The 14,437-nt window shown below is 37.2% G+C and overlaps 1 protein-coding gene across 4 annotated transcripts in view; it reads left to right on the forward strand.

The window, feature by feature from the left end:
* Positions 1 to 14,437, forward strand: part of PARD3B (par-3 family cell polarity regulator beta) — a 644,857-nt gene that overhangs the window by 323,343 nt on the left and 307,077 nt on the right. For all 4 annotated transcript variants that reach the window (XM_038422313.2, XM_043505627.1, XM_038422315.2 and 1 more), the window contains 2 exons: positions 1,876 to 1,962; positions 5,346 to 5,471. In XM_038422313.2, the coding sequence (XP_038278241.1) occupies positions 1,876 to 1,962; positions 5,346 to 5,471 (213 nt within the window). The remainder of the gene's footprint in view (positions 1 to 1,875; positions 1,963 to 5,345; positions 5,472 to 14,437) is intronic.

The raw sequence follows: 14,437 nt of genomic DNA on the forward strand, positions 1-14,437 counted from the left end.
CTGAACAGGTCTAGAATATCAGAAAAGTAGTCATCTTGTATTTTGGTAATTCCACTTCTATCTGAAAGCAGGAATTGGAGGAAAGTCTGAATGGAACTGAAAAAAATTAACCAAACTTTTTCACAAACAAGATTTTTATCTGAGTTTTTGACAATAGTTCTGATCAGACCTTAATTTTTCTGAACAATTTAATCAGTTAAATTCAGTCTATTAATTACCTGGAAAACCTACATGAATTTATACTAATACTTTGCCAGTCCACCCTTCCCCCTCTAAAACTTGAAGGTGAGGTAAAGAAAAAGAGGGAAAATTTGTAGCAAAATAAAGCAGACATTTTGAAAGTGTATTGCTTGTGACTGCTATAGGAATAAAATTCCACATAAGATAAAAGTATTTCATAGAAGACATTTATTTTTGGATTGATTTTTTTAAGTGCTCTCTGTTCTATTTTTAAAGAGTATACATTTTTTAAAACAGAAATATTTTAGCAGTAGCTATATTGAAAAACAAAGCTGCAAAAGATCATGTGACAAGGCTACATTAATTAGCTTTTCATTTCCACATTATCTTTAGCAAACCAGCCTAATTTCTAAATCAAGTTACTTCCAAGTCGTCATTATGCAATTGAATAAAGAATCTTAACCAGGAAATTTACTTCATTAAGGGAAAAGAAATGCCTAAATCTTTCAGCGCTCACTTGCAATCATTGTCCTCTTCCTGGTCAAAGATGACTCACTCTTGGCAATATGTGAAGTGGTCCCCTTGGTTTAGCTTCACACTTTCTCTAAACCATGGATTAACATCCATTGGTTTATGTAACTTCTTGTAGTGTGATTAAATTTGGATCTGCTTAAGGTTGAAGAAACATCCAGCAGACTTTTGTTAGATGGCGAGCCTTCCCTTCCGCTCTTTTCAACACTGTTTTTGGAGGGTCCATCACCCTAAATGACATAAGGAAATGGAAATCAGACTGGCAAGGAGAGTGGGCATTTTTTTTACCCGCTTATTTTTCTTGAGATTTTACGTCAATCCAGATGCCTTCTTTTTTCAGATTAGCAACTGCTGATGTATAGTTTACATTTTAATGCCTACAGAGAAGCCATGTGTTTCAAGATATTCTGTAAGCAGGTTTCATGTGACCCTCATTGAACCAGCAAGCAGCAAAAAAAATTAGCATTATCTCCAGCAGCTAGCAGGAAGGTACTATATTCCACATCTGAACCATCATAGAGGATCTCAAAAATTTTCAGGAAGGAAATATTTCCCATTTAAGTGGGCCAAATTGTGTCTTCAGAGGCGCTCATTGTGCCTTTCTCAGTCAGTAGGGTTGCATGCATTTAATTGGTGGCACAGTGTGTGGACCACTTTGTTGTAATTATATGTTGACTGTTTTTCATATTGGTTTGATATCCTTAAAATATGGTGTGCATAGGGAAATTGACTGAAATAGCTATTTCAGTCAAAGCTATTCCGCAGTAGTTCCCTGTGTGGATATTCTGTTCTGAAATAAGTCACTTTATTCTGAAACAACAATTATTCTGCAATAAAACAACTTTTATTCCAGAATAGAGTGTTCACACAGGGAGGCATAGCTCATTCTACAATAGCTGCTCCAGTCAATTTCCCCATGTAGATAAGCCCTTGGGTAAATGACTACTAATGTAATGTCTTCCTTTCTCATTCAAAACATATAAATTCTCATCCAAAGATATGTCAGCCATTTCCAGTTGCAACATCTCTTATGTACATTATTGAGTTCTCCACTTAAATTCCTTTGACTGCCTTTCTTGTCTATCTTAACGTGTTTTTTTTATAGATATTCCTCATGTATTCCTTAATACAGCTTCATGTGTGTTTTTGCTCCCTCCTTCTTAGTGATATGACAAGAACAGTAGAGATTTCTGGGGAAGGTGGCGCTCTGGGGATACATGTAGTACCCTTCTTTTCATCTCTGAGTGGAAGGTAAGATGTTTTCCATATTTTAGAGAAGCATGTTAATGAAAAAGGCATCAGATGTGTTTGTTTATCTTAAAATATCTCTATTGTGAAAACATGAGGGGGAACTAAAACTGTTTTTTTAAACAGCGGATAACCAAGCCCAATATACTGTGTTCCTTCACTGACATCTCCGTTGTTGTGTGTGTATATTCAGAGAACAAAACCCATTTTTGTTATATGTTCATAATGTTTGTACTTTCAAGGATCTCTGAATTTTTTTTTCTGAATGAAAACATGGTAACTTGGTCTCTAGTTAAGATTATTGTACTTCTTGAAAGGTGTTTTTTTGTACAGATGGATTTTTCTCCCCGACCCCTTATTGCTAAATAGCAGACTAGACATAGAAAAGTCAAAATGACCTGCTTACTTAATTGTTTTTTTCAAGTCACCTTTCAAATTAGGTTCTTTAGCATTTACAAAATGTGCACTATACCGTGCACTTTCCTTTTGCATGGTAAGATTATTTTAATTGTAAATTATTTAACATAGTTTATTGAGATCACAAAAGACTACCATAGCGGAAAGTTCATATTGATGTACTGTAGTTGAGTATATGTCAGCATTTTCATTATAACTCCCTATTTTCCAAGTTATGCAACTCGGATGTAAAAATTTTCTCTAGACAGAAATTTGACAGATGAGGTCTCTGCCAAAGAACTAATTTGTAGTGCTGGCAGTATAAGAGCCCTGTGACAGGGATGGAAAATTGCTAGTGTCATAAATGGCATCACTTTATAGTAAAATTGCTGCTTCTAGTATAAGGCCAATTATAATTACAAACTTTAAAAAGGTCACAATCTAATCATGAAGAGAAATGTTTCTTAACTTAACAATTTTCAGACTGTTGAAGTGAGGAGGAAAACTGTTTTGTGGGTTTTTTTTCTTTTTCTTTTCAGATAGTATATTTTTTGGGAATATTTTCTCAGCGGGATCTGAGGCTTCAGATGGACTCAAATTAAACTGGGGTATTTTAGTTGCCAGATTAAAAAGCAGGTTGACCATCTGCAGCGGCTTGAAAAAATGCAAGGAGCAAGGGTTGAAAGTCAGGAGTTCTGAGTTCCATCATTGGCTCTGTCTCAGACTTCCTGTTTTACCTTGGGCAAGCCACTCTGTTTCCCCATCTCTAAAATATAGGCAATACTTCCTTATGTTATAGTGGCATCGTGAGTCTTAATGTGCTAATTCTTCTTAAGTACTTTGAGACCCTGAGATGGAAGGCACCATAAAATTGCAAAATATTATCAGTAATTTAATATTGCTGCAATACATGTGATGCTGGATCCTAACTGCTTAGGGTTTATCTTTAAAAGAATTCACTGAATAACCAGCAGAGCTCCTTGGCCTACTTTCTGTGCATGTTAATATTCTTGTTTACAAATGCTGTGGAACATGGCTTACAGCAAGCTATTTTTTGACAGACAGGCTGAGTGTTTACCCAGTTGTCTCGAGAAATTCTAATGACGCTTGGCAGAATTATACTGGTGTCTTTGTAAAATACCAGAATGGTTTAACCACTTGTTCCTGTTGTTTAATCAAACAGACTAGTGCATACATTTCATAATTCATCAAAACACAAGAAAGAACAGAAGAAGCGTTTTCCATTTCTGTTGATGACAGGGCAGGTTTTATCAAGCATATTGGCCAGCCACCATGACTGGTATTTTTGTTGTAACAGTTTGTAGAAAACTGGTTTTTTCTAATAAGAATAGTATTGATATTGCACTAATACAGGTATCCATTTTGAATGAATAACATTTAGGCATTTTCATTGTAATCCTGTCCTGTTTGTTTTTTTTTTCAGAATCAGTTTAAGCAAAAAGCTTGGCGCTTAGGCTTTAGTATACAAGTGAACAACAATAACTAGTGGAAATAATTTTTCATTTTCATTGCACTTTAGACTTACTATAAAAGAAAGGAAATTAAATTTAAAAATCACATTAACGTAATATTAAAGTTGAGACTGCATACAATAAAAGTAATGAAATAATGAGGTTAGGCTGTCACACCATATTTAACTCAACCCACATGTCCAGATAATGCAGCACATATGGGGAAAATCAGGCCCGTCAGTGATCATATAGTTCGATGTGGCTGTAGAGTCTGGGCACAGTGGGATTAGTTAAGATCACAGCAACAGATTTAATTTTCAATTTCTTTAATTTCCTTATTTTTACTAGATTGAATCTTAATGTAATTATTTGAAATTAAATTGTAACATTTAACTCCTTGACTGCAGCTAATTGGCTGTTTCTATTGGTATTCATGGAAATTATCAATTTTTGCCTGCCCCCAAATAAAAAGCTTTCTTTATCACAGTACAATGTTATAAGGGGATCTTCTACATGACAAATTTATTACAGTGCAAAATTCCATTCTAGTAATGCTCATTGATGGAAAATGCACCCTTTAAAAAAAATTTGGGTTGTAGATAAACAAAACTTGCAACTTTTTGCTGAACTGTGAAGTTGAAAATTACATATTGGTGCTTTACTGAGTGAAACCAAACTTGATTGTCGAAAGGAAGCGAAAGTTGTTCCATGGGATTGTGGGATCCTTTTAGTGATCTCCCAGTGCACAAGTCTACTAAGGCTGTGTATATACTGCAGAGCAATAATGCTTGGACCCTGGGTCTGGTTTGACTCAGGTTTGGACCCATCACCCCTGTGGGGTCCTATGACCTGGGTCCGGGCCCTGGATTAGCACAATTTTGTGTGTAGATGGAGGACAAAGGTAGGCTTGAGCCTGGTTTGAACCCTGATCTTACATTGCAGTGAAGACGTATCCTAAATGTCTTGACTAGAAAGAGATTGTTCCTTGTGCACGTCATCCTTTCCTCAGCAGAAATGGGCTTCCAATTCCTTGTAGCAATGCCTCTGTATTTTGATTTAGTATAATTAGAGCCATTATTTTGCACTTAACTTTAACCTTTTCCTTGTAATTGATTCCATCTTATTTGTTAACATGTACCAATCCTGCATAAATCCTGTCCTAACATTTTGTCTGAAAGGATGGAGCTGGTTTCCCCCTCCCTTTCTCCAACCCCTGATTAATATGGTTAGTGCCTTCTGAAGTGTTAGGAAGGGTTACCAACAGTGTCAGCAGACTAAAATTATACTGGCTGGTTTCATATTCTTTTTGGAGTCCTTGTTCATTAATGGAAAATAGATTTTGGAAATCTCTCCTTTAGACTAATGACTTAATATGGCCCGTGGATGGTGTGATTAGGAGACCATAAGAAGAACTTTGTTCCTTCCTCAGTAGAGACCAATATCTATTGGTAATTATTATAAATGTCTTGTGTACAAATCTAATACTGAATAATCATCAGCTTTATTATTGCTTTTCAGGATTCTAGGACTCTTTATCCGTGGTATTGAGGAGAACAGCAGATCTAGGCGTGATGGTCTTTTCCATGAAAATGAGTGTATTGTGAAAATAAACAATGTGGACCTCGTAGATAAAACTTTTGCACAGTGAGTGCTACTTAATTACTTAATTGATTCTGTTAACCACCAGAATTTTGTATAATGTTGTACTTATTGAGGTGATTAATGTAGCATGTTGCAAGTAAAATACCATAAAATATGTATATAACTAAAGAATCATAATTCTCTTTCATGAAACTTCCAAATCATAGAAATTATAATAATGGAAAAACCTTCACCTGCTAGTGAAGTAGAACTTCCTACAATATATTCTAAATTGTTTTGCCCACTCCAGTTTTAAAGAATTCCAACAATGGAACACTACTTCCTATGAGATACTACTCAATGTTAAGAAATTTTTCCTTGCATCAGTGTTATTGTATTTCATTACTCCTTATTGCATGCCTTTGGAACATCCTAAATAAATCCTCTCCCTCCTTTGCGTTTACACTTCATAAAGTTATTGGCTTTACATTATCACCTACTAGTAGTTGTTTAGCCAAACAATACTGTGCAGATTTAGTTTGCCTAACTTTTAAAAATAAGTCAGTCCCTTCACTCCCACTTACTTTTTTTTCTCGTCTTTATTTCCTTCCATTTTTTTTGAGATATTTCTAGTATTAAGGTATCCAAAACTGAACATATAGTAGTTTTGGTGGTGCCCACAACTTCTGAGTGTGGTGTTTCTGTAAATAGTTAAGAAGAAAAAGAGAATTTCTTGTGCTACAACCCTATCTTTTCAGGTGTCTAAAAATGGTTAAAAATTAATGTTTTCTAACGCAAAGTTAGAAGTTGAACTAAGTTGCAAGGCTAACTTTAGGTTAAAAGCATAGGGTAATACATTTTGTAGTTTTGACTTAAAATCTGTTGAAGTTATTATTCGTCCTTAATTGGCTTATGTAACAGAAAATACTTTAGATAATCTGTGCATTCAAGAAGACTTTGTTGCTAGAATGAATAGTCACAAATATTTCCTTAAAAATTAAATAGTAATTTATTTTTATTTTTAATCCCTATATTAAAAGACGTGAGTGATATTCATCAGACAGCAAAATCTATTGAGGGTTCAGGGGAGTTGATGCTTAACATTTTAAACCAGCAGCCAAATGCTTAGTGTTTATGCGCAATGTAAAATTTCAGTGTTACATATGACTAGGTGCAGATCTTCAGTACAGTAACTCCGCGCTTAACTTTGTAGTTATGTTCCTTAAAAATGCTACTTTAAGCGAAGCGATGTTAAGTGAATCCAATTTCCCCATAAGTATTAATGTAAATGGGGGGTGGGGTTAGGTTCCAGGGAAATTTTCTTTGTGAGGCAAAAGACCACACACACACACACACACACACACACACACACACACACACACACAGTTTTAAACAATTTACTACTGTACACAGCAATGATGATTGTGAAGTTTGGTTGAGGTGATGAAGTCAGAGGGTGGAAGAGGGTGGGATATTTCCCAAGGAATGCCTTACTGCTAAATGATGAACTAGCACTTGGCTGAGCCCTCGGGGTTAACACGTTGTTAATGTAGCCTCACACTGTACAAGGCAGCATGAATGGAGGGAGGGGAGACAGGATAGTGGAGAGAGACAGAGACACACACCGTGGAGAGAGATGCACATTGCCCCTTTAAGTACACGGACCGCACTCCAAGTACATTGCCTTTTTAAGTAGATCAGTAAGTTGGGACAGCAGCTGCTGCCAGCAAACTCCATCCTGAGCCCTGTTGTGTCCTCCCCCAGCTCTATGGAAATGGGTAAAGTAGTGTGGGTGGGGGGACACCCTGACATTAGCACCCCTCTTCCCCCTCCCCCCCTTTCTTTGCACAGCAAGCAGGAGGCTCATGGGAGCAGCTCCAAGGCAAAGGGCAGGAGCCGCACATGGCAGTGGGGGGGAGGGACAGCTGAACTGCCGGCAATTGATAGCCTGCTGGGCTGCTGCCGCACAGGGAGCTGACAGTCCACCCTGGTTCCAAGCCCCCACCAGCTCGCTCCACCGGGCTGCTCTTCCTGCAAGCAGTAGACAAAGCAGGCGGCTGCCAAACAATGTTATAAGGGAGCATTGCACAACTTTAAACGAGCATGTTCCCTAATTGATCAGCAGTGTAACAACGAAACAAGGTTAAGTGGGATGACTTTAAGTGAGGAATTACTGTAGTTTGATGAAAATAGTGCTGATCTTATGCTTTAGTGGTTAAGGTGTTTTGGGGGAGGGTTTCCCCCTTTTTCCCTGATTGTACTTTGAACATGTTCAAAATATCCGACAATAAACCTATTCCATGGTAAAATGGTTCATTTTCGTTTTGGTGATTGATAAGTGTCAGAACCTAACCAATCTTTTCTCCTCTGCAGTGGAAAATAGTTTCCACATCATAACAGAGATCACTAAGGAGTTCCCTCGCCCCATGCATCCCCTGCTCCCTCCTGCCAAATGTTCACAAGTGACTCTAGGAAAACCTGGTCACTTCAGCTTCACCTAAGCAAAGTGTTAGCTTAAGAAAAATCCTTATTCAATATGTTTGAGCACATGCTTAGCGAGAAGCATGTACTCGTGTGCTACTGTAGTTAATGGGACTTGGCAGTGCTTAATTTTAAGGACCTTCTCAAGCGCTTTGCTGAACAGCTATGGACTGCTAAACCAAGGCATTTGTCCCATAAAACTGACATGCTGAAAAAGGTTTTAATGCCATATTTGAATGCCTTCTGCATTTCTAGTCCATGCCAGAAAAGGGAAATTTTGAAAATTTCCCGTGAAATTTAGGCAAGAAAAACAATAGACTTGAATATGATGTGTAAGTTTAAACATAAAAACCCATCAGTCTATATTGTTTGTATTTTCATATGGATATTTTTAGCCTACTACGTAGGTAGATACGTTTAGTGTGGTATTAAACAGGTAAGAATGCAAGTATACAGACGTGTTGCAGTATGAATGTAGATGTGGTCCAGCATTGTTGTACACAGGTACACATATTGGGATTTGGTGCAGTATTGTTATACGCTAGTAATAAGTCAATAAGTAATTGATGTAAAGCTTTTATATATAAATAACGTAGGTATTTGTTGCAGATTAGTTTTTGCAAAATCAATCCCTTTTATTTATTTAGTTATCAATTTACCACAAAATAATTTGATCCCTTGTCAAATGAATTTTAAGTTATGGGGTTGTAACCTAAAGGCCAATGGTTTCACCTAGCAGATAGTGTTTTGTTAAGAAAATAAAATACATCTCTCTCAAGTGATTATCAAATTATTTTTTGAAATTTTGAATGACTGTGTAGAAGTTTGTAGTCCCCTTCCTGTCTCCTCTGGAACATACTATAGATTTTGAACGCCTCTGGGCCTGTAGCAATGTGGAGAATTTCACCCTCTGATTTCTCTGCAATACTGCTTGCTTTCTGGAATACTTGGAAGCACTGCAGTATCTGCCAGTTCTCTGTCAGTTTCCCTTTTAAACAGAGAGATTCAGGAAAGTTCACTTGCCCAGTTTTTGCCAAAGATTTAATTTTCTTCTGACACTGTGTAACCTACAAGAGTAAGATAATAGTCTTTACTTCCTGGCCCATCACCTGAAATGATTCGGGGTATAAAAGTTTGATGCCTCTGTCAAATGACAGGGGTTTATAGCCACGTGTTCCAATGGCTACTGATAAGAAAGAGTCATCAGTTTGACTGTATTAGTGGTAAGGTTTCTCCTGCTGATTGCAAAGGATCCTTTAACAGATAGATAGACTGTAGTGATTACATGTTCTTTTTCTGTTTGTCTGTTTTGGATGGAAGTTTTTGAATACTGCTCTGAAAGGTTGCTTTTCCTCAGCTGGAACACTAGAAGGCAATTTGTTGTTGTTTCATGTTCATAATGGTTTTATACGTCTCTACTGTGAGTTTCCTTTTTCATTTAGTGTTAATAAATTCAGTTATATTCTGCTGTGTTTTGGAGATTGTAGCACTTCTTTTGGTTGAGTCTTTGTCTTTTATTTCTTTAAGTATGCATTTGGGGGCTCAAAGAATTTGACTTTCACTGCCCATTACATTTTTCTTTTATTAAAAAAATTGTCCTGGCAGTTATTTCCCCCTCAGGTACTGCTTTTAGGTTTCCTACAGATTTACTGGTGTTCTCACCATTATTTTTAGTTTGTGAGAGATCTCCTATTTCAGTCTCTCTGATATGTTTAAAATATGCATCTCCTAAAAATGAGCTTTTAAGCCGCCATATAGTGTATTGTCAAGTGGCTGCTTACAATTATATGAGAATGGGGAGTGATCTGAAATAAATTAAGTGAGGATTTTACATTCTTAAATATCTATTAGCTGGTGGTTTAGGGATGAGAAAGAAGTTTGTTTTGAAATAAACAATGTATGATACAGAAGCAGACATAACCTACAACACTGATGTCTGTGGAGAATATAGACTGAGGGGCATAGTTCTTTCACTACTGAAGTTAAAGCATTTTTGAGCTTTATCTTGTGTGTATAATAGAGTTGTGGCAATTTTAAACTCTACTGCCCAGATTAATCTAGAGAGAATTTGGTTCAGAGATCCATTTCAACATGTCTTTGAACAATTGTGAAGGGATTTTTCTTAGTGAATATGTAAAGTATACAGAGGTTGTGCTTAAAAACTTTCCAAATTTTCCTTAAATAACTTGACTTTAAAAGCAGCAGAGTGTCCTATGGCACCTTATAGACTAACAGACTAGTGGAGCATACACTTTTGTGGGTGAATACCCACTTCTTCAGATGCATGTAGTGGAACTTTCACGGTTGGCTAGCCAGCTACAAAAGCAGTTTCTCCTCCCTTAGTGTTCACACCTCAACTGCTAGAAGAGGGCCTCACCCTCCCTGATTAAACTAACCTTGTTATCCCTAGCCTTATTCTTGCTTGCATATTTATACCTGCTTCTGGAAAGTTCTCTTTGCCGCTTTTAGAGATTCAGACTAACATGGCTACCCCTCTGAAACTTGACTTCAGTGTTTCTTTTATTTCCTTATTATTATAGGATATATTGTAAATACTAAAATAAGATTATCTAAGGAAATTGACAAGTTTCTAATTGTGGCCATGCTGTTTAAAATCGGCAACTGTCTATCATTAGTTTTCCCTCATAGTAGGATTGTTATCTAATTTCAAGCATTGGCTTGGAGTAGTAGGTTTTTGTTAATGAGATAGTCTGCTCTTCTTTTCCTGCTTTTGCATTTAGCAAGAGTAGGACATTTCTTCTACTCAGGGCCCATTTGAGTTTTTCTTGCATGCCCATGCCTTGATTTGTGCTGCTGCTATAGGGTTCTGCTCTTCAATATTTGTTTTGGAAGCAGCTATGCACTTTCCTCTTCCAGCCCTCTTGAGAACCCTGCGGGAGAAATGTTACGCCCCACCATCTTTCCCACTATAGTTCTTCTCTGGTTGTGAGATAACTGTCTTAGTCAGTGTTCTCCTTTAGAGCCTTGCTTCCTACTCCTTCTCACCCATGTTTATGTCAGCTGTCTTCCCTGCATTGACTCAAACTTAGGAGTTTGCAAGTGGGCATTATTCATAGCAGCCCAGAGATCTTGCCAGCTTCATAAATCCCAGTTCCTATTCAAAGCATAGGAAAATACTGTGATGTAGCAAATCTTACTGCATGTTTACTGTTGACTTTTTTGAAAAAGCGTCACTTTACTTTGAAATGTATAGTTATTTCTGTAGGTAGAATAAATTCATAGCTGTAAACAATTTCCAAGTATGCAGCAAGACGTATAGAAATATTGCACAGTTTGACCCTAAGCACCCCTGTATTCAGACCTTAAACACTATTGTAGTAATCTTTGTACAAAATATGACTTATGAGGTACTATTTGAAAACTAAATAACTCTCTGATCATTAATATTCTTGTGTGATGTATGCACATAGTGTGTATTAAGAGTTTTGAATATACACTGCAATTTAAAGTTTAAACTGGGAAACACAAGTATGTAGGGACAGAATTAGAAAGGTCAAGGCACAAAACAAGATTAAACTAGCTAGAGACATAAAAGGTAAAAAGAAAACATTCTACAAATACATTAGCAGCAAGAGGCAAGACCAAGGACAGGGTACGCCCATTACTCAGTGAAAAGGGCGGGGGGAGGCATAGAAACAATAACAGAAAATGTGGAAATGGCAGAAGTGCTAAATGATATTTTTGTGTCAGTTTTCACCAAAAGGTTTATTAGCAATTGGACATCTAACTTAATGAATGCCAGTGAAAATGAGGTAGTATCATAAACTAAAATAAAGAAAGAACAAGTTAAAAATTACTTAGACAAGTTAGATGTTTTCAAGTCACTGGTGCCTGATGAAATATATTCTAGAATATTCAAGGAGCTGACTGAGGAGATACCTGAACCATTAGTGATTATCTTCTAAAAGTCATGGAAGATGGGTGAGATTCCAGAGGACTAGAAAAGGGCAAATATAGTGCCAATCTATAAAAAGGGGAATAAGGACAACCAGGGAAATTACAGACCAGTCAGTTTAAGTTCAGTACCAGGAAAGATAATGGAGCAAATAATTAAGCAATCAGTTTGCAGAAATGTAGAAGATAATAAGGTGATAAGTAACAACACTGATTTGTCAAGAACAAATCGTGTCAAACCACCCTAATAGCTTTCTTTGACAGAGTAACAAGCCTCATGGATAGGGGGAAGCAGTAGACATGGTATATCTTGACTTTAGTAAGACTTTTGATACTCTCTTACATGACCGTCTGATAAACAAACTTGGGAAATACAACCTAGATGGAGCTACTATAAGGTAGATGCATAACTGATTGCAAAACCATTCCTAGAGGGTTGTTATGAGTGGTTCACAATTGAGCTAGAATGGCATATCAGGTAGGGTCCCACAGGGATCAGTTCTGGGTCCGGTTCTGTTCAATGTCTTCATCAATTATTTAGATAATGGCATAGAGGATAATACCAAGCTGGGAGGAGTTGCAAGTGCTTTGGAGGATAAGATTAAACTTCAAAATGACCTGGACAAACTGGAGAAATGGTTTGAAGTAAATAGGATGAAATTTGATAAAGACAAATGCAATATATTCCACTTAGGAAGGAACAGTTAGTTGCACACACAAAATAGGAAATGACTGTGTGTAGGAAGGAATACTGCAGAAAGGGATCTGAACATCATAGTGGTTCATAAGCTAAACATGAGTTAACAGTGTAACAGTGTTGCAAAAAAAAAAACCACACATCATTCTGGGATGTATTAGCAGTGTTGTAAGCAAGACACAAGAAGTAGTTCTTCTGCTCTACTCCGCGCTGATTAGGCCTCAGTTGGAGTAGTGTGTCCTGTTCTGGGTACCACATTTCAGGAAAGATGTGGACAAATTGGAGAAAGTCCACCAATGAGAAACAAAAATTATTAAAGGTCTTGAAAACATGACCTATGAGGGAAGATTGAAAATTTGGGTTTAAGTCTGGAGAAGAGAAGACTGAGAGGGGACATAACTGTTTCCTAGTACATAAAAGGTTGCTACAAGGAAGCGGGAGAGAAATTATTCTCTTTAACCTCTCAGGATAGGACAAGAAACAATGGTCTTAAATTGCAGCAAGGTTGATTGAGTTTGGACATTAGGAAAAACTTCCTAACAGTGCAGGTGGTTAAGCACTGGAATAAATTGCCTAGGGAGGTTGTGGAATCTACATCATTGGAGATTTTTAAGATCAGGTTAGACAAACACCTGTCAGGGATGGTCTAGATAATGCTTAGCCCTGCCTTGAGTGCAGGGGATTGAACTAGATGACCTCTTGAGGCCTCTTCTAGTCCTGCAATTCTATGATCTATTTCAGCGGGACTGGGTAAACAGGTCTGCTTTAGACAAAGGAATGTATATTTGATTCTCTGACCAGCCCCAGTTTCAGGCAAAGACAATGAAGATCAATTTTTACACATTAGGTAAACAGAGTTAGTAAGCTAACAAATAGGGGAAAAAGAGTATGGAGCTTCCTTCACCACCAGACTCCATGTCACCTTACTCACAGCTTACGTTGTAGGTAAAGTTTAGAAGAACCCATTTTAAAGTTTTATTGGTCTGTAATAACTGGGGAGGGGGGTCTGAACATAAAGTGACAAGCAACTGAATCAACTGATTTATACAATACTACTGTATTATAAAAGTGTACAGAGTGAGGTCTTTTCTGAAATAACACACTGGTGGTTAATATTATTGTGAAATGTATGGATTAACACTATATGAGGAAATATGGATACTTAATGATATTATGCTTTAAAGTGTGTGGCCAAACAGGAAGAAATTGGTTCCCTCTCAGACAGGAGAGAAGGCAGCTATTTATCTGTCTCCTATGTATATTAAGCATGGTGGAATGAAAACAGTGGAAGCCCCATTAATGTACAGGGGGATGGGAAATTCAAAGGAAGGGAAAAACAGAATGAGGTCATCATGCCTCTTGAAACAAAGGCACTGAACTTTGGAAGATGTAAGCAAAAATAGAAGCCATCTTTGTCATCCCTCACTAGACGGACACTGGAGGCCAGAGCTCTTGCAAGCTGAGAAATATGGGTCCTTCAACCATGGAGGGATTGAAGTCTCTGGAAACTGAATATAGTTGAGACACTTAGGAAGAAAAGGGAAGCCAGTGCCTTGTCTTCTGTGGCAGGTCCTGACTGAGGGAAAGTCAACCATGGTTGGAAAGAAGGAAGACTGATGGAACCATCTAGAACAAAATGTATACCTTGCTACATTAAGTTTTAGACTTTTAGGTTTGTGTTTTGTTTATATGTAGCCCTTTCTAGCTTTATTCCTTTAAATTGGTATCACTTAACCTATGTCCAATTGTTAATAAATTTGTTTCATTTTCACTATGAACCAGCTCAGTTCTGTGTTTGTAGAGAAGAGTGTATTTACCCCAGTTAAGTTAATAAGATGTGATGTGCTTTTGTGTCTTTAGAAGAAAAACAAACCTATTGTTTCTCTGAACTGTCCTGGAGAGGGCTGGACATTGCAGAACACATGGTTTTGGGAAA

The sequence above is a fragment of the Dermochelys coriacea genome, chromosome 11 (assembly GCF_009764565.3).
Source record: "Dermochelys coriacea isolate rDerCor1 chromosome 11, rDerCor1.pri.v4, whole genome shotgun sequence".
Taxonomy (NCBI): domain Eukaryota; kingdom Metazoa; phylum Chordata; order Testudines; family Dermochelyidae; genus Dermochelys; species Dermochelys coriacea.